The sequence below is a fragment of the Pseudophryne corroboree genome, chromosome 9 (genome assembly GCF_028390025.1).
Source record: "Pseudophryne corroboree isolate aPseCor3 chromosome 9, aPseCor3.hap2, whole genome shotgun sequence".
Lineage (NCBI taxonomy): Eukaryota > Metazoa > Chordata > Amphibia > Anura > Myobatrachidae > Pseudophryne > Pseudophryne corroboree.
Window position 1 is genome coordinate 8,201,224 of NC_086452.1, and position 24,251 is coordinate 8,225,474.

Below are 24,251 nucleotides of genomic sequence, written 5' to 3' on the forward strand. Positions count from 1 at the left end.
TATGTCACATACAGAAGTCAGTGTATCGCTACATATAGCTGCCAGGCTGTTATTACAGTCATATATGTCACATACAGGAGTCAGTGTATCACTATATATAGCTGCCAGGCTGTTATTACAGTCATATATGTCACATACAGAAGTCAGTGTATCACTACATATAGCTGCCAGGCTGTTATTACAGTCATATATGTCACATACAGGAGTCAGTGTATCACTACATATAGCTGCCAGGCTGTTATTACAGTCATATATGTCATATACAGAAGTCAGTGTATCGCTACATATAGCTGCCAGGCTGTTATTACTGTCATATATGTCACATACAGGAGTCAGTGTATCACTACATATAGCTGCCAGGCTGTTATTACTGTCATATATGTCACATACAGAAGTCAGTGTATCGCTACATATAGCTGTCAGGCTGTTATTACTGTCATATATGTCACATACAGAAGTCAGTGTATCGCTACATATAGCTGCCAGGCTGTTATTACAGTCATATATGTCACATACAGAAGTCAGTGTATCGCTACATATAGCTGTCAGGCTGTTATTACTGTCATATATGTCACATACAGGAGTCAGTGTATCGCTACATATAGCTGTCAGGCTGTTATTACTGTCATATATGTCACATACAGAAGTCAGTGTATCGCTACATATAGCTGCCAGGCTGTTATTACTGCCATATATGTCACATACAGGAGTCAGTGTATCGCTACATATAACTGCCAGGCTGTTATTACAGTCATATATGTCACATACAGGAGTCAGTGTATCACTATATATAGCTGCCAGGCTGTTATTACAGTCATATATGTCACATACAGAAGTCAGTGTATCACTACATATAGCTGCCAGGCTGTTATTACAGTCATATATGTCACATACAGGAGTCAGTGTATCACTACATATAGCTGCCAGGCTGTTATTACAGTCATATATGTCATATACAGAAGTCAGTGTATCGCTACATATAGCTGCCAGGCTGTTATTACTGTCATATATGTCACATACAGGAGTCAGTGTATCACTACATATAGCTGCCAGGCTGTTATTACTGTCATATATGTCACATACAGAAGTCAGTGTATCGCTACATATAGCTGTCAGGCTGTTATTACTGTCATATATGTCACATACAGAAGTCAGTGTATCGCTACATATAGCTGCCAGGCTGTTATTACAGTCATATATGTCACATACAGAAGTCAGTGTATCGCTACATATAGCTGTCAGGCTGTTATTACTGTCATATATGTCACATACAGGAGTCAGTGTATCGCTACATATAGCTGTCAGGCTGTTATTACTGTCATATATGTCACATACAGAAGTCAGTGTATCGCTACATATAGCTGCCAGGCTGTTATTACTGCCATATATGTCACATACAGGAGTCAGTGTATCGCTACATATAACTGCCAGGCTGTTATTACAGTCATATATGTCACATACAGGAGTCAGTGTATCACTACATATAGCTGCCAGGCTGTTATTACAGTCATATATGTCACATACAGAAGTCAGTGTATCGCTACATATAGCTGCCAGGCTGTTATTACTGCCATATATGTCACATACAGGAGTCAGTGTATCGCTACATATAACTGCCAGGCTGTTATTACAGTCATATATGTCACATACAGGAGTCAGTGTATCACTACATATAGCTGCCAGGCTGTTATTACAGTCATATATGTCACATACAGAAGTCAGTGTATCGCTACATATAGCTGCCAGGCTGTTATTACTGTCATATATGTCACATACAGGAGTCAGTGTATCACTACATATAGCTGCCAGGCTGTTATTACAGTCATATATGTCACATACAGAAGTCAGTGTATCACTACATATAGCTGCCAGGCTGTTATTACTGTCATATGTGTCACATACAGAAGTCAGTGTATCACTACATATAGCTGCCAGGCTGTTCTTACAGTCATATATGTCACATACAGAAGTCAGTGTATCACTACATATAGCTGCCAGGCTGTTATTACTGTCATATGTGTCACATACAGAAGTCAGTGTATCACTACATATAGCTGCCAGGCTGTTCTTACAGTCATATATGTCACATACAGAAGTCAGTGTATCACTACATATAGCTGCCAGGCTGTTATTACAGTCATATATGTCACATACAGGAGTCAGTGTATCACTACATATAGCTGCCAGGCTGTTATTACTGTCATATATGTCACATACAGAAGTCAGTGTATCACTACATATAGCTGCCAGGCTGTTATTACAGTCATATATGTCACATACAGGAGTCAGTGTATCGCTACATATAGCTGCCAGGCTGTTATTACTGTCATATATGTCACATACAGAAGTCAGTGTATCGCTACATATAGCTGCCAGGCTGTTATTACAGTCATATATGTCACATACAGAAGTCAGTGTATCGCTACATATAGCTGCCAGGCTGTTATTACAGTCATATATGTCACATACAGGAGTCAGTCTATCGCTACATATAGCTGCCAGGCTGTTATTACTGTCATATATGTCACATACAGGAGTCAGTGTATCACTACATATAGCTGCCAGGCTGTTATTACAGTCATATATGTCACATACAGGAGTCAGTGTATCACTACATATAGCTACCAGGCTGTTATTACAGTCATATATGTCACATACAGGAGTCAGCGTATCACTACATATAGCTACCAGGCTGTTATTACAGTCATATATGTCACATACAGAAGTCAGTGTATCACTACATATTACAGTCATATATGTCACATACAGAAGTCAGTGTATCACTACATATAACTGCCAGGCTGTTATTACTGTCATATATGTCACAGACAGAAGTCAGTGTATCGCTACATATAACTGTGAGGCTGTTATTACAGTCATATATGTCACATACAGGAGTCAGTGTATCGCTACATATAGCTGCCAGGCTGTTATTACAGTCATATATGTCACATACAGAAGTCAGTGTATCACTACATATAACTGCCAGGCTGTTATTACTGTCATATATGTCACATACAGAAGTCAGTGTATCGCTACATATAACTGTGAGGCTGTTATTACAGTCATATATGTCACATACAGGAGTCAGTGTATCGCTACATATAGCTGCCAGGCTGTTATTACTGCCATATATGTCACATACAGGAGTCAGTGTATCGCTACATATAGCTGCCAGGCTGTTATTACTGTCATATATGTCACATACAGGAGTCAGTGTATCACTACATATAGCTGCCACGCTGTTATTACTGCCATATATGTCACATACAGGAGTCAGTGTATCGCTACATATAGCTGCCAGGCTGTTATTACAGTCATATATGTCACATACAGGAGTCAGTGTATCGCTACATATAGCTGCCAGGCTGTTATTACTGTCATATATGTCACATACAGGAGTCAGTGTATCGCTACATATAGCTGCCAGGCTGTTATTACTGTCATATATGTTGCATACAGGAGTCAGTGTATCGCTACATATAGCTGCAAGGCTGTTATTACTGTCATATATGTCACATACAGGAGTCAGTGTATCGCTACATATAGCTGCCAGGCTGTTATTACTGTCATATATGTCACATACAGGAGTCATTGTATCGCTACATATAGCTGCCAGGCTGTTATTACTGTCATATATGTCGCATACAGGAGTCAGTGTATCGCTACATATAGCTGCCAGGCTGTTATTACTGTCATATATGTCACATACAGGAGTCAGTGTATCACTACATATAGCTGCCAGGCTGTTATTACTGTCATATATGTCACATACAGGAGTCAGTGTATCGCTACATATAGCTGCCAGGCTGTTATTACTGTCATATATGTCACATACAGGAGTCAGTGTATCGCTACATATAGCTGCAAGGCTGTTATTACTGTCATATATGTCGCATACAGAAGTCAGTGTATCGCTACATATAGCTGCCAGGCTGTTATTACAGTCATATATGTCACATAGAGAAGTCAGTGTATCGCTACATATAGCTGCCAGGCTGTTATTACTGTCATATATGTCACATAAGTCAGTGTATCGCTACATATAGCTGCCAGGCTGTTATTACAGTCATATATGTCACATACAGAAGTCAGTGTATCACTACATATAGCTGCCAGGCTGTTATTACAGTCATATATGTCACATACAGAAGTCAGTGTATCGCTACATATAGCTGCCAGGCTGTTATTACAGTCATATATGTCACATACAGAAGTCAGTGTATCGCTACATATAGCTGCCAGGCTGTTATTACAGTCATATATGTCACATACAGAAGTCAGTGTATCGCTACATGTAGCTGCCAGGCTGTTATTACAGTCATATATGTCACATACAGAAGTCAGTGTATCGCTACATATAGCTGCCAGGCTGTTATTACTGCCATATATGTCACATACAGAAGTCAGTGTATCGCTACATATAGCTGCCAGGCTGTTATTACAGTCATATATGTCACATACAGGAGTCAGTGTATCGCTACATATAGCTGCCAGGCTGTTATTACAGTCATATATGTCACATACAGAAGTCAGTGTATCGCTACATGTAGCTGCCAGGCTGTTATTACAGTCATATATGTCACATACAGAAGTCAGTGTATCGCTACATATAGCTGCCAGGCTGTTATTACTGCCATATATGTCACATACAGAAGTCAGTGTATCGCTACATATAGCTGCCAGGCTGTTATTACTGTCATATATGTCGCATACAGAAGTCAGTGTATTGCTACATATAGCTGCCAGGCTGTTATTACTGTCATATATGTCACATACAGGAGTCAGTGTATCGCTACATATAGCTGCCAGGCTGTTATTACTGCCATATATGTCACATACAGAAGTCAGTATATCGCTACATATAGCTGCCAGGCTGTTATTACAGTCATATATGGCGCATACAGAAGTCAGTGTATCGCTACATATAGCTGCCAGGCTGTTATTACTGTCATATATGTCACATACAGGAGTCAGTGTATCGCTACATATAGCTGCCAGGCTGTTATTACAGTCATATATGTCACATACAGGAGTCAGTGTATCGCTACATATAGCTGCCAGGCTGTTATTACTGCCATATATGTCACATACAGGAGTCAGTGTATCGCTACATATAGCTGCCAGGCTGTTATTACTGTCATATATGTCACATACAGGAGTCAGTGTATCGCTACATATAGCTGCCAGGCTGTTATTACTGTCATATATGTCGCATACAGGAGTCAGTATATCGCTACATATAGCTGCCAGGCTGTTATTACAGTCATATATGTCACATACAGGAGTCAGTGTATCGCTACATATAGCTGCCAGGCTGTTATTTCTGTCATATATGTCACATACAGAAGTCAGTGTATCGCTACATATAGCTGCCAGGCTGTTATTACTGTCATATATGTCATATACAGGAGTCAGTGTATCGCTACATATAGCTGCCAGGCTGTTATTACTGTCATATATGTCGCATACAGGAGTCAGTATATCGCTACATATAGCTGCCAGGCTGTTATTACAGTCATATATGTCACATACAGGAGTCAGTGTATCGCTACATATAGCTGCCAGGCTGTTATTTCTGTCATATATGTCACATACAGAAGTCAGTGTATCGCTACATATAGCTGCCAGGCTGTTATTACTGTCAGATATGTCACATACAGGAGTCAGTATATCGCTACATATAGCTGCCAGGCTGTTATTACTGTCATATATGTCGCATACAGGAGTCAGTATATCGCTACATATAGCTGCCAGGCTGTTATTACAGTCATATATGTCACATACAGGAGTCAGTGTATCGCTACATATAGCTGCCAGGCTGTTATTACTGCCATATATGTCACATACAGAAGTCAGTGTATCGCTACATATAGCTGCCAGGCTGTTATTACTGTCAGATATGTCACATACAGGAGTCAGTGTATCGCTACATATAGCTGCCAGGCTGTTATTACAGTCATATATGTCATATACAGAAGTCAGTGTATCGCTACATATAGCTGCCAGGCTGTTATTACTACCATATATGTCACATACAGGAGTCAGTGTATCGCTACATATAGCTGCCAGGCTGTTATTACTGTCATATATGTCACATACAGGAGTCAGTGTATCGCTACATATAGCTGCCAGGCTGTTATTACTGTCAGATATGTCACATACAGGAGCCAGTGTATCGCTACATATAGCTGCCACGCTGTTATTACAGTCATATATGTCATATACAGAAGTCAGTGTATCGCTACATATAGCTGCCAGGCTGTTATTACTGCCATATATGTCACATACAGGAGTCAGTGTATCGCTACATATAGCTGCCAGGCTGTTATTACTGTCATATATGTCACATACAGGAGTCAGTGTATCGCTACATATAGCTGCCAGGCTGTTATTACTGTCATATATGTCACATACAGGAGTCAGTGTATCGCTACATATAGCTGCCAGGCTGTTATTACAGTCATATATGTCACATACAGAAGTCAGTGTATCGCTACATATAGCTGTCAGGCTGTTATTACTGTCATATATGTCACATACAGGAGTCAGTGTATCGCTACATATAGCTGCCAGGCTGTTATTACTGTCATATATGTCACATACAGGAGTCAGTGTATCGCTACATATAGCTGCCAGGCTGTTATTACTGTCATATATGTCACATACAGAAGTCAGTGTATCACTACATATAGCTGCCAGGCTGTTATTACTGTCATATATGTCACATACAGAAGTCAGTGTATCGCAACATATAGCTGCCAGGCTGTGATTACAGTCATATATGTCACATACAGAAGTCAGTGTATCGCTACATATAGCTGTCAGGCTGTTATTACTGCCATATATGTCACATACAGAAGTCAGTGTATCACTACATATAGCTGCCAGGCTGTTATTACTGTCATATATGTCACATACAGGAGTCAGTGTATCACTACATATAGCTGCCAGGCTGTTATTACTGTCATATATGTCACATACAGGAGTCAGTGTATCGCTACATATAGCTGCCAGGCTGTTATTACAGTCATATATGTCACATACAGGAGTCAGTGTATCGCAACATATAGCTGCCAGGCTGTTATTACTGTCATATATGTCACATACAGGAGTCAGTGTATCGCTACATATAGCTGCCAGGCTGTTATTACAGTCATATATGTCACATACAGAAGTCAGTGTATCGCTACATATAGCTGCCAGGCTGTTATTACTGTCATATATGTCACATACAGGAGTCAGTGTATCGCTACATATAGCTGCCAGGCTGTTATTACAGTCATATATGTCACATACAGAAGTCAGTGTATCGCTACATATAGCTGCCAGGCTGTTATTACTGTCATATATGTCACATACAGGAGTCAGTGTATCGCTACATATAGCTGCCAGGCTGTTATTACAGTCATATATGTCACATACAGGAGTCAGTGTATCGCAACATATAGCTGCCAGGCTGTTATTACTATCATATATGTCACATACAGAAGTCAGTGTATCGCAACATATAGCTGCCAGGCTAGTATTACAGTCATATATGTCACATACAGAAGTCAGTGTATCGCTACATATAGCTGCCAGGCTGTTATTACAGTCATATATGTCACATACAGGAGTCAGTGTATCACTACATATAGCTGCCAGCCTGTTATTACTGTCATATATGTCACATACAGAAGTCAGTGTATCACTACATATAGCTGCCAGGCTGTTATTACTGTCATATATGTCACATACAGGAGTCAGCGTATCACTACATATAGCTGCCAGGCTGTTATTACAGTCATATATGTCACATACAGAAGTCAGTGTATCGCTACATATAGCTGCCAGGCTGTTATTACAGTCATATATGTCACATACAGGATTCAGTGTATAACTACATATAGCTGCCAGGCTGTTATTACAGTCATATATGTCACATACAGAAGTCAGTGTATCACTACATATAGCTGCCAGGCTGTTATTACTGTCATATATGTCACATACAGGAGTCAGTGTATCGCAACATATAACTGCCAGGCTGTTATTACAGTCATATATGTCACATACAGAAGTCAGTGTATCGCTACATATAGCTGCCAGGCTGTTATTACAGTCATATATGTCACATACAGAAGTCAGTGTATCGCTACATATAGCTGCCAGGCTGTTATTACTGTCATATATGTTACATACAGGAGTCAGTGTATCGCTACATATAGCTGCAAGGCTGTTATTACTGTCATATATGTCGCATACAGAAGTCAGTGTATTGCTACATATAGCTGCAAGGCTGTTATTACTGTCATATATGTCGCATACAGAAGTCAGTGTATCGCTACATATATCTGCCAGGCTGTTATTACAGTCATATATGTCACATACAGGAGTCAGTGTATCGCAACATATAGCTGCCAGGCTGTTATTACAGTCATATATGTCACATACAGAAGTCAGTGTATCGCTACATATAGCTGCCAGGCTGTTATTACAGTCATATATGTCACATACAGAAGTCAGTGTATCGCAACATATAACTGCCAGGCTGTTCTTACAGTCATATATGTCACATACAGAAGTCAGTGTATCGCTACATATAGCTGCCAGGCTGTTATTACAGTCATATATGTCACATACAGAAGTCAGTGTATCGCTACATATAGCTGCCAGGCTGTTATTACAGTCTTATATGTCACATACAGAAGTCAGTGTATCGCTACATATAGCTGCCAGGCTGTTATTACTGTCATATATGTCACATAAGTCAGTGTATCGCTACATATAGCTGCCAGGCTGTTATTACAGTCATATATGTCACATACCGAAGTCAGTGTATCGCTACATATAGCTGCCAGGCTGTTATTACAGTCATATATGTCACATACAGAAGTCAGTGTATCGCTACATATAACTGCCAGGCTGTTATTACTGTCATATATGTCACATACAGAAGTCAGTGTATCGCTACATGTAGCTGCCAGGCTGTTATTACAGTCATATATGTCACATACAGGAGTCAGTGTATCGCTACATATAGCTGCCAGGCTGTTATTACTGTCATATATGTCGCATACAGAAGTCAGTGTATCGCTACATATAGCTGCCAGGCTGTTATTACTGTCATATATGTCACATACAGAAGTCAGTGTATCGCAACATATAGCTGCCAGGCTGTTATTACTGTCATTTATGTCACATACAGAAGTCAGTGTATCGCTACATATAGCTGCCAGGCTGTTATTACTGTCACCTGTAAGAAGCAATGCCCCCCTGTAAGAAGCAATGCCCCCCTGTGTAAGAAGCAATGCCTCTCTGTAAGGAACAGTGCCGCCCTGTAAGAATAAATGCCCCCCTGTAAGGAGCAGCTGCAGTGCCCCCCTGTGTAAGAAGCAGTGCCCCCCTGTAAGTAGGGGCTCTGGAGAATGAGTGCAGCAGGGGCAGTGAAGAATGGGTACAGTAGGGGTTCTGCAGAATAGGTACAGTAGGGGCTGTGCAGAATGGGTACAGTAGGGTCTGTGCAGAATAGGTACAGTAGGTGCTCTGCAGAATGAGTGCAGTAGGGGCTCTGCTGAATGGGTACAGTAGGGGCTGTTCAGAATGGGTACAGTAGGTGCTCTGCAGAATGAGTGCAGTAGGGGCTGTGCAGAATGGGTACAGTAGGGGTTCTGCAGAATAGGTACAGTAGGGGCTGTGCAGAATGGGTACAGTAGGGTCTGTGCAGAATAGGTACAGTAGGTGCTCTGCAGAATGAGTGCAGTAGGGGCTCTGCTGAATGGGTACAGTAGGGGCTGTTCAGAATGGGTACAGTAGGTGCTCTGCAGAATGAGTGCAGTAGGGGCAGTGCAGAATAGGTACAGTAGGTGCTCTGCAGAATGAGTGCAGTAGGGGCAGTGCAGAATAGGTACAGTAGGTCCTCTGCAGAATGGGTACATTAGGGTCTCTGCAGAATGGGTACAGTAGGGGCCGTGCAGAATAGGTAGAGTAGGTGCTCTGCAGAATGGGTACAGTAGGGGCTCTGCAGAATGGGTACAGTAGGGGCTCTGCAGAATGGGTACAGTAGGGGCCGTGCAGAATAGGTACAGTAGGTGCTCTGCAGAATGGGTACAGTAGGGGCTCTGCAGAATGGGTACAGTAAGGGCTCTGCAGAATAAGTACAGTAGGTACTCTGCAGAATGACTACACTATGTGCTCTGCAGAATGAGTACAGTAGGGGCTCTGCAGAATAGGTACAGTAAGGGCTCTGCAGAATAAGTACAGTAGGTGCTCTGCAGAATGACTACACTAGGTGCTCTGCAGAATGGGTACATCGGGGCTCCGCAGAATGGGTACAGAAGGGGCTGTGCAGAATGGGTACAGTAGGGGCTCTGCAGAATGGGTACAGTAGGGGCTCTGCAGAATGAGCACAGCAGGTGCTCTGCGGAATGAGTGCAGTAGGTGCTCTGCAGAATGAGCGCAGTAGGTGCTCTGCAGAATAGGCGCAGCAGGGGCTCTGCAGAATGGGTACAGTAAGGGCTCTGCAGAATAAGTACAGTAGGTGCTCTGCAGAATGACTGCACTAGGTGCTCTGCAGAATGAGTACAGTAGGGGCTCTGCAGAATGGGTACAGTAAGGGCTCTGCAGCATAGGTACAGTAGGTGCTCTGCAGAATGAGCGCAGTAGGTGCTTTGCAGAATGGGTACAGCAGGGGCTCTGCAGAATGGGTACAGCAGGGGCTCTGCAGAATGGGTACAGCAGGGGCTCTGCAGAATGGGTACAGTAGGGGCTCTGCAGAATGGGTACAGTAGGGGCCGTGCAGAATAGGTAGAGTAGGTGCTCTGCAGAATGGGTACAGTAGGCGCTCTGCAGAATGGGTACAGTAGGGGCCGTGCAGAATAGGTACAGTAGGTGCTCTGCAGAATGGGTACAGTAGGGGCTCTGCAGAATGGGTACAGTAAGGGCTCTGCAGAATAAGTACAGTAGGTACTCTGCAGAATGACTACACTATGTGCTCTGCAGAATGAGTACAGTAGGGGCTCTGCAGAATAGGTACAGTAAGGGCTCTGCAGAATGAGTACAGTAGGTGCTCTGCAGAATGACTACACTAGGTGCTCTGCAGAATGAGTACAGTAGGGGCTCTGCAGAATGGGTACAGTAAGGGCTCTGCAGAATGGGTACAGTAGGGGCTGTGCAGAATGAGCGCAGTAGGGGCTCTGCAGAATGGGTACAGTAGGTGCTCTGCAGAATGAGCGCAGTAGGGTCTCTGCAGAATGGGTACAGTAGGGGCTGTGCAGAATGAGCGCAGTAGGGGCTCTGCAGAATGGGTACAGTAAGGGCTCTGCAGAATAGGTACAGTAGGTGCTCTGCAGAATGAGCGCAGTAAGGGCTCTGCAGAATGGGTACAGTAGGGGCTCTGCAGAATGAGTACAGTAGGGGCTCTGCAGAATGAGTACAGTAGGTGCTCTGCAGAATGACTACACTAGGTGCTCTGCAGAATGAGTACAGTAGGGGCTCTGCAGAATGGGTACAGTAAGGGCTCTGCAGAATGGGTACAGTAGGGGCTGTGCAGAATGAGCGCAGTAGGGGCTCTGCAGAATGGGTACAGTAGGTGCTCTGCAGAATGAGCGCAGTAGGGTCTCTGCAGAATGGGTACAGTAGGGGCTGTGCAGAATGAGCGCAGTAGGGGCTCTGAGGAATGGGTACAGTAAGGGCTCTGCAGAATGGGTACAGTAGGTGCTCTGCAGAATGAGCGCAGTAGGGTCTCTGCAGAATGGGTACAGTAGCTGCTCTGCAGAATGAGTACAGTAGGTCCCTAGATGCCCCTTGTATAGGCTGCATCTTTTTAGGCTCTACAGTTGGCAGCACTGAAATGGTTAATGATACACTCCATCACGTATTTATTAAACAAGGGATAAAACAGACATCACAGACAGTGGCTGGTGCTAGACGTTACTTCTGTATTGTTACATGTTACATCCTGAGATGAAGCAGGCGGAGAGCCGGGGGAGCACACACACAAATAATGGTGACACTGTTTGTGGGTTAGCGGTTGTGATGAGGCCACACAAAGCATGTATCCATTGTATACAGGAGAGAATAACACAACTCTCTCCATAGGACGCTGACATCTCTTTTATTACAGGGATTAGCTGGACCAGAAGGAATCCCGGGCCCTAAAGGGGTTGGGGTAAGTCCCTGCATTATTGGTGTGTGATGTGTTGTGCTGTAGTTGTGTGATGCATGTAACACAAAGTGCAGGAGTAACTCCGCACAACATACTCTGGTCGCCCAGGGAGGGGCATGTCTGCAGACGGACCAATCACAGTTACCGGCAATGAATGAATGAAAGCATTAGAAGATGAATGTGGAAGTCATGGTGTCCCCTGGGGCAGGTGGCGGCTGCAGTGAGTATAGAGCTGCCTCTGTAACACCATCCCTGATGTACCTCTATGGTGCCTCTCTGGTGCCTCTGTAACACCACATCATTCAGCATTTCTACACTTACACGTGGAGCCTGTCAGTCTCCTGGTACCATCCCTGACGTGCCTCTATGGTGCCTCTGTGTGCCTCTCTGATGCCTCTGTAACACCACATCATTCATCATTTCTACACTTACACGTGGAGCCTGTCAGTCTCCTGGTACCATCCCTGATGTGCCTCTATGGTGCCTCTGTGTGCCTCTCTGGTGCCTCTGTAACACCACATCATTCATCATTTCTACACTTATACGTGGAGCCTGTCAGTCTCCTGGTACCATCCCTGATGTGCCTCTATGGTGCCTCTGTAACACCACATCATTCATCATTTCTACACTTATACGTGGAGCCTGTCAGTCTCCTGGTACCATCCCTAATGTGCCTCTGTGTGCCTCTCTGGTGCCTCTGTAACACCACATCATTCATCATTTATACACTTATACGTGGAGCCTGTCAGTCTCCTGGTACCATCCCTAATGTGCCTCTATGGTGCCTCTGTGTGCCTCTCTGGTGCCTCTTTAACACCACATCATTCGTCATTTCTACACTTACACGTGGAGCCTGTCAGTCTCCTGGTACCATCCCTGATGTGCCTCTGTGGTGCCTCTGTGTGCCTCTCTGGTGCCTCTGTAACACCACATCATTCATCATTTCTACACTTATACGTGGAGCCTGTCAGTCTCCTGGTGCCATCCCTGGCGTGCCTCTATGGTGCCTCTGTGTGCCTCTCTGGTGCCTCTTTAACACCACATCATTCATCATTTCTACACTTACACGTGGAGCCTGTCAGTCTCCTGGTACCATCCCTGATGTGCCTCTATGGTGCCTCTGTGTGCCACTCTGGTGCCTCTGTAACACCACATCATTCATCATTTATACACTTATACGTGGAGCCTGTCAGTCTCCTAGTACCATCCCTGATGTGCCTCTAGGGTGCCTCCATGCTGCCTCTGTAACACCACATCATCATTCATCATTTATACACCTATACGTGGAGCCTGACAGTCTCCTGGTACCATCCCTGATGTGCCTCTATGGTGCCTCCGTGCTGCCTCTGGTGCCTCTGTAGTGTATAGCATCACTAGCCCCTCTCATGCTGACAGTGTGAATATTGTATGTACTGCACTGTAACCGTGTCCTGTGTATAGTCTTACCTTACCCCCCCTGATGTGCCTCTATGGTGCCTCCGTGCTGCTTATCTGGTGCCTCTGTAGTGTATAGCATCCCTTTATCCCGGGACACTCATGGATTACACAGGTTCCGGACAGAAGCCCCGGCTCACCAGCAACGTTCTGCTCTTTAATGAGATTTTTATTATTGGAGAAAAGGAGAAAGTGTTTTTTATTTTCCAGGCACTGCAGCAAAGTTCTCCCATGGTCCGCGTGTCCTGTAATAAATATAGTAATATATTAGGAAACCAGTACCTCTATGGTGGTGACTGCTCTCCGCCTGTTGGTGCCTCTAGTACCTGCAGCTGTCAGCAGTCCACCACATACATACAGTATATTACATACAAACATGTTCTCACTCGCCTGTAAACTCAGTACCGGATAGCGCCCACGGAATCTGGCGTAAGATCACCATGGGATGCATGCACCTGTCATGTGGCTTTTCTGTCTGCAGACGCACCTGTCACCTACACACAGAGTCAGTATTCCAGGACTGCAGACTGTTAGTAACTAGGGACCGGGGACATGTCTGAATGATGTCACTGCTTGCTAGTGTGTCATAGGCTGCATTGCGTTGAATATTGTGGGGCTAGATCAGTGGTTCCCAAGCTTGGTCCTCGAATAGCAATAACAGGTCACGTTTCCAGGTCACCCGGCAGGTGCTCCGTGTATCGTAAACTGTCACAACTAAAAAAATCCACAGGTAACCTGGAAAACATGACCTGTTGGAGCTCCTTGAGGAAGACCGTATTTGGAACCACTGGATTCGGCAGTCATCAACTTCAGTCAAAGTTTTATACAAAATAATGGTGCATAGGAGACCACAAATAGGTTGAACTCGATGGACAATTGTCTTTTTTTCAACCTTAGATACTATGTTACTATGTTAGATACTATGTATTACAGATGTGTCCTCTGACATCCTTGCTGCAGTCACGCTGAACGGCCCGTGAAGTCGCGCCAAAATGATATGCAGCATGTCTGTATTCTGTGTGTAATAGCGGGTGTATCTGCATCCAGCATGCCACATTACAGTGATTCCATGAAAACACTGCAGCAGAGCATTCTGTATGCAGATACAGCTGCAGTCACACACAGTATATAGGCATGCCGCATATCATATTACTGACACTGTAACGTACCAATCCATATGCAGATACAGCCGCAGTCACACACAGAATATACACATGCCACATATCATATTACTGACACTGTAACGTAGCATTCCATATGCAGATACAGCCGCAGTCCCACACAGAATACACACATGCCACATATCCTATTACTGACACTGTAACGTAGCATTCCATATGCAGATACAGCCGCAGTCACACACAGAATATAGGCATGCCACATATCATATTACTGACACTGTAACGTAGCATTCCATATGCAGATACAGCCGCAGTCACACACAGTATATAGGCATGCCTCATATCCTATTACTGACACTGTAACGTACCAATCCATATGCAGATACAGCCGCAGTCACACACAGAATATACACATGCCACATATCATATTACTGACACTGTAACGTACCAATCCATATGCAGATACAGACACAGTCACACACAGAATATAGACATGCCTCATATCCTATTACTGACACTGTAACGTAGCATTCCATATGCAGATACAGCCGCAGTCACACACAGAATATAGGCATGCCACATATCATATTACTGACACTGTAACGTAGCATTCCATATGCAGATACAGCCGCAGTCACACACAGTATATAGGCATGCCTCATATCCTATTACTGACACTGTAACGTAGCATTCTATATGCAGATACAGCCGCAGTCACACACAGAATATACACATGCCACATATCCTATTACTGACACTGTAACGTAGCATTCCATATGCAGATACAGCCGCAGTCACACACAGTATATAGGCATGCCTCATATCCTATTACTGACACTGTAACGTAGCATTCCATATGCAGATACAGCCGCAGTCACACACAGAATATAGGCATGCCACATATCATATTACTGACACTGTAACGTAGCATTCCATATGCAGATACAGCCGCAGTCACACACAGAATATAGGCATGCCACATATCATATTACTGACACTGTAACGTAGCATTCCATATGCAGATACAGCCGCAGTCACACACAGTATATAGGCATGCCTCATATCATATTACTGACACTGTAACGTACCAATCCATATGCAGATACAGTCGCAGTCACACACAGTATATAGGCATGCCACATATCATATTACTGACACTGTAACGTACCAATCCATATGCAGATACAGCCGCAGTCACACACAGTATATAGGCATGCCACATATCATATTACTGACACTGTAACGTACCAATCCATATGCAGATACAGCCGCAGTCACACACAGTATATAGGCATGCCGCATCTGACACTGTAACGTAGCATTCCATATGCAGATACAGCCACAGTCACACACAGTATATAGGCATGCCGCTTGTCATTTCACTCAGCAGACGCTGCTTGTGCGTCCTATTACATTACGGTGCGTCTAAGACACATTTTTGGCGGGGGAAAAAAAACACAAAAAAGATGCTCAGCGCTACCGAACTCATACGACACTCACGCGTTATACGTAACGCGAGGACACGTGTAGGTGATGGTCACTGATTCTGAGAGAACTAATAGGATGTGTTATACTGTGATGTGATGAGGGGATGGTCCCCAGAGCCAGAGAATTAGTCAGCTGCTTTATCACTGATAAGATGTGCCAAGGTGATGGGTTCATGGGAACTTGTTAGGCTGCGCTCTCAGGATGCTTCACCCTGGTTATACACTGCACCCTGCCACCCTCACTGTCACTCAGAGGATGCATCACACTGGTCATACACTGCACCCTGCCACCCTCACTGTCACTCAGGGGATGCATCACCCTGGTTATACACTGCACCCTGCCACCCTCACTATCACTCAGGGGATGCATCACCCTGGTTATACACTGCACCCTGCCACCCTCACTATCACTCAGGGGATGCATCACCCTGGTTATACACTGCACCCTGCCACCCTCACTATCACTCAGGGGATGCATCACCCTGGTTATACACTGCACCCTGCCACCCTCACTATCACTCAGGGGATGCATCACCCTGGTTATACACTGCACCCTGCCACCCTCACTGTCACTCAGGGGATGCATCACCCTGGTTATACACTGCACCCTGCCACCCTCACTATCACTCAGGGGATGCATCACCCTGGTTATACACTGCACCCTGCCACCCTCACTGTCACTCAGGGGAAGCTTCACCCTGGTTATACACTGCACCCTGCCACCCTCACTGTCACTCAGGGGAAGCTTCACCCTGGTTATACACTGCACCCTGCCACTCTCACTGTCACTCAGGGGATGCATCACCCTGGTTATACACTGCGCCCTGCCACTCTCACTGTCACTCAGCGGCTGCAGCACCCTGGTTATACACTGCACCCTGCCACCCTCACTGTCACTCAGGGGATGCATCACCCTGGTTATACACTGCACCCTGCCACCCTCACTGTCACTCAGGGGATGCATCACCCTGGTTATACACTGCACCCTGCCACCCTCACTGTCACTCAGGGGAAGCATCACCCTGGTTATACACTGCACCCTGCCACCCTCACTGTCACTCAGGGGATGCATCACCCTGGTTATACACTGCACCCTGCCACTCTCACTGTCACTCAGGGGATGCATCACCCTGGTTATACACTGCACCCTGCCACCCTCGCTGTCACTCAGGGAAAGCATCACCCTGGTTATACACTGCACCCTGCCACCCTCACTATCACTCAGGGGATGCTTCACCCTGGTTATACACTGCACCCTGTCACCCTCACTGTCACTCAGGGGAAGCATCACCCTGGTTATACACTGCACCCTGCCACCCTCACTGTCACTCAGGGGATGCATCACCCTGGTTATACACTGCACCCTGCACCCTCACTGTCACTCAGGGGATGCATCACCCTGGTTATACACTGCACCTTGCCACCCTCACTGTCACTCAGGGGATTCATCACCCTGGTTATACACTGCACCCTGCCACCCTCACTGTCACTCAGGGGATTCATCACCCTGGTTACACACTGCACACTGCACCCTCACTGTCACTCAGAGGATGCATCACCCTGGTTATACACTGCACCCTGCCACCCTCACTGTCACTCAGGGGAAGCATCACCCTGGTTATACACTGCACCCTGCCACCCTCACTATCACTCAGAGGATGCATCACCCTGGTTATACACTGCACCCTGCCACCCTCACTGTCACTCAGGGGAAGCATCACCCTGGTTATACACTGCACCCTGCCACCCTCACTGTCACTCAGGGGATGCATCACCCTGGTTATACACTGCACCCTGCCACCCTCACTGTCACTCAGGGGAAGCATCACCCTGGTTATACACTGCACCCTGCCACCCTCACTGTCACTCAGAGGATGCATCACCCTGGTTATACACTGCACCCTGCCACCCTTACTGTCACTCAGAGGATGCATCACCCTGGTTATACACTGCACCCTGCCACCCTCACTGTCACTCAGGGGATGCATTACCCTGGTTATACACTGCACCCTGCCACCCTCACTATCACTCAGGGGAAGCATCACCCTGGTTATACACTGCACCCTGCCACCCTCACTGTCACTCAGAGGATGCATCACACTGGTCATACACTGCACCCTGCCACCCTCACTATCACTCAGGGGATGCATCACCCTGGTTATACACTGCACCCTGCCACCCTCACTGTCACTCAGGGGATGCATCACCCTGGTTATACACTGCACCCTGCCACCCTCACTATCACTCAGGGGATGCATCACCCTGGTTATACACTGCACCCTGCCACCCTCACTGTCACTCAGGGGAAGCTTCACCCTGGTTATACACTGCACCCTGCCACCCTCACTGTCACTCAGGGGAAGCTTCACCCTGGTTATACACTGCACCCTGCCACTCTCACTGTCACTCAGGGGATGCATCACCCTGGTTATACACTGCGCCCTGCCACTCTCACTGTCACTCAGCGGCTGCAGCACCCTGGTTATACACTGCACCCTGCCACCCTCACTGTCACTCAGGGGATGCATCACCCTGGTTATACACTGCACCCTGCCACCCTCACTGTCACTCAGGGGATGCATCACCCTGGTTATACACTGCACCCTGCCACCCTCACTGTCACTCAGGGGAAGCATCACCCTGGTTATACACTGCACCCTGCCACCCTCACTGTCACTCAGGGGATGCATCACCCTGGTTATACACTGCACCCTGCCACTCTCACTGTCACTCAGGGGATGCATCACCCTGGTTATACACTGCACCCTGCCACCCTCGCTGTCACTCAGGGAAAGCATCACCCTGGTTATACACTGCACCCTGCCACCCTCACTATCACTCAGGGGATGCTTCACCCTGGTTATACACTGCACCCTGTCACCCTCACTGTCACTCAGGGGAAGCATCACCCTGGTTATACACTGCACCCTGCCACCCTCACTGTCACTCAGGGGATGCATCACCCTGGTTATACACTGCACCCTGCACCCTCACTGTCACTCAGGGGATGCATCACCCTGGTTATACACTGCACCTTGCCACCCTCACTGTCACTCAGGGGATTCATCACCCTGGTTATACACTGCACCCTGCCACCCTCACTGTCACTCAGGGGATTCATCACCCTGGTTACACACTGCACACTGCACCCTCACTGTCACTCAGAGGATGCATCACCCTGGTTATACACTGCACCCTGCCACCCTCACTGTCACTCAGGGGAAGCATCACCCTGGTTATACACTGCACCCTGCCACCCTCACTATCACTCAGAGGATGCATCACCCTGGTTATACACTGCACCCTGCCACCCTCACTGTCACTCAGGGGAAGCATCACCCTGGTTATACACTGCACCCTGCCACCCTCACTGTCACTCAGGGGATGCATCACCCTGGTTATACACTGCACCCTGCCACCCTCACTGTCACTCAGGGGAAGCATCACCCTGGTTATACACTGCACCCTGCCACCCTCACTGTCACTCAGGGGATGCATCACCCTGGTTATACACTGCACCCTGCCACCCTTACTGTCACTCAGAGGATGCATCACCCTGGTTATACACTGCACCCTGCCACCCTCACTGTCACTCAGGGGATGCATTACCCTGGTTATACACTGCACCCTGCCACCCTCACTATCACTCAGGGGAAGCATCACCCTGGTTATACACTGCACCCTGCCACCCTCACTGTCACTCAGGGGATGCATCACCCTGGTTATACACTGCACCCTGCCACTCTCACTATCACTCAGCGGCTGCAGCACAACCGGAAACCTGAGCAAGTTATGACACTGCTGGATTGTGCGTGTGCTAACACAACTATTGCAGAGTGGACAGCGCGTATGATGTAAGGGGGATTAATCCGAATCCAGAAGCTTAGTAACATATTTGTTAGACAGGGGATTTCCACAAGTGACGATTAACATTTCATGTTGTGTTGTGATCATGGCAGCTCTGATCCTGCGCAGGCATTGTGAAATCAATTCTGTTCCGACAACTCTTCTGAATGACACACGATAACAGCCCCGATCACCCAGCAGATGTTCCCCTACATACCTCCAGGCTATTTTCATGCATGACATATATTCCTTTCTGTATTTTCCAGCAGAGCTTTGACATACGCAGGACAGTCGGTGCTTAGATAATGGTGGTTGTTTTAGTGTCTCTGATCGTAGACTCTGTAGTATTTGTATGTTTAAACTTGTAATAAAAATTCTGTATTTATTTTCAGGGCTTTATAGGAATCGCTGGGGTGCCAGGTCCTCCCGGGCCCGAAGGAGAACGAGTAGGTGTCATAGTCATATTGTAACGAAACATCTCTTAGTAGTAATCCAAGTACAACTAATGGGACGTCAATATGTTTTCTCCACATATAGAAACATAGGGGGTCATTCAGCAGCAGCGCTAATATGCGTGGGTCAAAATGCAATCGCATCCCAGATGGCTGCAATATAATTTTGATTGACAGCGGTGGGGGATGGGGAGGCGATGGACCGTTTTCAAGGCCACGCAGCCACTCTGATAAAGAAAATGGCGGCGGTGCGGCTGCTGCTTTTGCAGGGGGCATCCGCTATTCTCTGGTCAGCAATATGATTGCAATTTGATTGTGATCGCAATGCTGGACGGCCCCCGGTAGCAGATTCTGCTTGGGAGCGGAATCCGCCGCTGATACTGAACAGAGTCCTTAGTTTGTGAAAACGTCATCACTTAATTTTTATAATCAGTTCATCTTTGCAGCCCTTGTCTTAATACACGTTTTCTGCCCATAGGGAGCGCCAGGACCACCCGGAAAGAAAGGCGCCAGAGGCGGGCAGGTAAGACCATCAGCTCATAATATTTCCAACTTTCATAGAAAACAAATCATTTGTCAGTCACGAATCGTATTCCTAAGGTTATGGCAACATTTAAAAAAAAAAAAAGGAGTCTCATTGTGTTGATAAAAGAAACATCACTATAAAAATAAATATTCTATTTCCTATAAAACTCTGACATAATATATTATTGGGCTCGATTCAATTCAGCGCAGATTGATTAGCGCCGGGGGTTAGCTCCCGGTGCTATTCAATTCAGCACGCTGTCATCCCCGACTAGAGGATTTCTTCTCGCACCCCTCCAGGGATGCAAGCAGAAATCCGACAAAACTTAGGTCCGCGATGCTGTTTTGTGCTACAGTGCAGACAAAACAGCATCGCGGCGGGCACTTTAGACGAAGAATGCCCATTCTTGCACCTAAACACTGTGTTCAGTTCGTAGAATTGAATAGCACCAGGAGCTAATTCCAGTCGCTGTTCAATTCATGCTGAATTTAATCAAGCCCATTGATGGATAATTAAAATAATCCCACAATAGAGCCTTAGTACAGCTGTACCCCAGTGGTGGCACCACACATACAGCTTCTTCTTCTTATGTTCTTCCTCTCACAGTACAGCCTTACTCCAGTGGTGGCACCACACATACAGCTTCTTCTTCTTATGTTCTTCCTCTCACAGTACACCCTTACTCCAGTGGTGGCACCACACATACAGCTTCTGCTCCTTACGTTCTACCTCTCACAGTACAGCCTTACTCCAGTGGTGGCACCACACATACAGCGTCTTCTTCTTATGCTCTACCTCTCACAGTACACCTTTACTCCAGAGGTGCCACCACACATACAGCTTCTTCTTCTTATGTTCTTCCTCTCACAGTACACCCTTACTCCAGTGGTGGCACCACGCATACAGCTTCTTCTACTTATGTTCTACCTCTCACAGTACACCCTTAGTCCAGAGGTGGCACCACACATACAGCGTCTTCTTCTTATGCTCTACCTCTCACAGTACACCTTTACTCCAGTGGTGGCACCACACATACAGCTTCTTCTTCTTATGTTCTACCTCTCACAGTACACCCTTACTCCAGTGGTGGCACCACACATACAGCTTCTTCTTCTTCTTATGTTCTACCTCTCACAGTACAGCCTTACTCCAGTGGTGGCACCACACATACAGCTTCTTCTTCTTCTTATGTTCTACCTCTCACAGTACAGCCTTACTCCAGTGGTGGCACCACACATACAGCTTCTTCTTCTTCTTATGTTCTACCTCTCACAGTACACCCTCACTCCAGTGGTGACACCACACATACATCTTCTTCTTCTTCTTATGTTCTACTTCTCACAGTACACCCTTACTTCAGTGGTGGCACCACACATGCATCTTCTTCTTCTTCTTATGTTCTACTTCTCACAGTACACCCTTACTTCAGTGGTGACATCACACATACAGCTTCTGCTTCTTACGTTCTACCTCTCACAGTACAGCCTTACTCCAGTGGTCACACCACACATACAGCTTCTGTTCTTAAGCTCTACTTCTCACAGTACAGCCTTACTCCAGTGGTGGCACCACACATACAGCTTCTTATTTTGTTCTGCCTCTCACAGTACACCCTTACTCCAGTGGTGGCACCACACATACATCTTCTTCTTCTTATGTTCTGCCTCTCAAAGTACACCCTTACTCCAGTGGTGGCACCACACATACATCTTCTTCTTCTTCTTACGTTCTACCTCTCACAGTACACCCTTACTCCAGTGGTGACATCACACATACAGCTTCTTCTTCTTATGCTCTACCTCTCACAGTACACCCTTACTCCAGTGGTGGTACCACACATACAGCTTCTTCTTCTTACGTTCTACCTCTCACAGTACACCCTTACTCCAGTGGTGACATCACACATATAGCTTCTGCTTCATACGTTCTACCTCTCACAGTACACCCTTACTTCAGTGGGACACCACACATACAACTTCTGTTCTTAAGCTCTACCTCTCACAGTACACCCTTACTCCAGTGGTGACATCACACATACAGCTTCTACTTCTTACGTTCTACCTCTCACAGTACACCCTTACTCCAGTGGTGACCAGGGCCGGATCTTGCCCTTGTGGCGCCCCGGGGGAAAATGGGGGCGTGGCTTCATATGGGGGCGTGGTCAGTTACGCCCCCATTTGTGCCCCCTGTAGCGCAGCTGAAAAAAATAATAATAATAAATAAAAGTATACTTACAATCCCCGCTCCTGATTCCAGACCTCCTCCTCCGCCGGCGCCGCTCTTCTCCTGGACTCGGATGGTTGTGTCTGTCCTCGGATCTATGGGAGAGACGTCATTACGTCTCTCCCATAGCACAGCATAGACACTAGAGGTCAATTATGACCCCTAGTGTCTCTGCCACTATGCTGTGCGGTGCGCGATGACGTCATCGCGCACCGCACAGCAAAGGTCCTCTCCATGAAGGGAAACTAGACGCTTCGTCTAGTTTCCCTTCATGGAGAGGACCTTTGCTGTGCGGTGCGCGATGACGTCATCGCGCACCGCACAGCATAGTCCTCTCCATGAAGGGAAACTAGACGCTTAGCGTCTGGTTCCCTTCAAAGCGGGGGACCAGCGGCGGGCACAGCGGGGGGCACTGCAGAGGGCACAGTGGCGGATCTTGCCATGGTGCGGCGCCCTCCGGAGGGCGCCGGCGCCCTCCGGAAGGCGGCGCCCTGGGCAAAAGTACTGCTTGCCCGTGGCAAGATCCGGTACTGGTGGTGACACCACACATACAGCTTCTTCTTATTATGTTCTTCCTCTCACAGTACAGCCTTACTCCAGTGGTGGCACCACACATACATCTTCTTCTTCTTCTTCTTATGTTCTACTTCTCACAGTACAGCCTTACTCCAGTGGTGGCACCACACATACATCTTCTTCTTCTTCTTATGTTCTACTTCTCACAGTACACCCTTACTCCAGTGGTGGCACCACACATGCATCTTCTTCTTCTTATGTTCTGCCTCTCAAAGTACACCCTTACTCCAGTGGTGGCACCACACATACAGCTTCTTCTTCTTCTTATGTTCTGCCTCTCACAGTACACCCTTACTCCAGTGGTGGCACCACACATACATCTTCTTCTTCTTCTTATGTTCTACTTCTCACAGTACACCCTTACTCCAGTGGTGGCACCGCACATGCATCTTCTTCTTCTTATGTTCTGCCTCTCAAAGTACACCCTTACTCCAGTGGTGG

At 46.4% G+C, this 24,251-nt stretch overlaps 1 protein-coding gene across 4 annotated transcripts in view; it reads left to right on the top strand.

Annotated features, from left to right (window-relative positions):
* COL24A1 (collagen type XXIV alpha 1 chain) overlaps positions 1-24,251 on the top strand; it is a 767,149-nt gene that overhangs the window by 203,483 nt on the left and 539,415 nt on the right. For all 4 annotated transcript variants that reach the window (XR_010186531.1, XM_063938932.1, XM_063938934.1 and 1 more), the window contains exons 10-12: positions 12,104-12,148; positions 20,426-20,479; positions 20,964-21,008. Coding sequence is in view for 3 of the 4 variants with exons in the window: in XM_063938932.1 (XP_063795002.1) it covers positions 12,104-12,148; positions 20,426-20,479; positions 20,964-21,008 (144 nt within the window). In the remaining variant the exon portion in view is untranslated. The remainder of the gene's footprint in view (positions 1-12,103; positions 12,149-20,425; positions 20,480-20,963; positions 21,009-24,251) is intronic.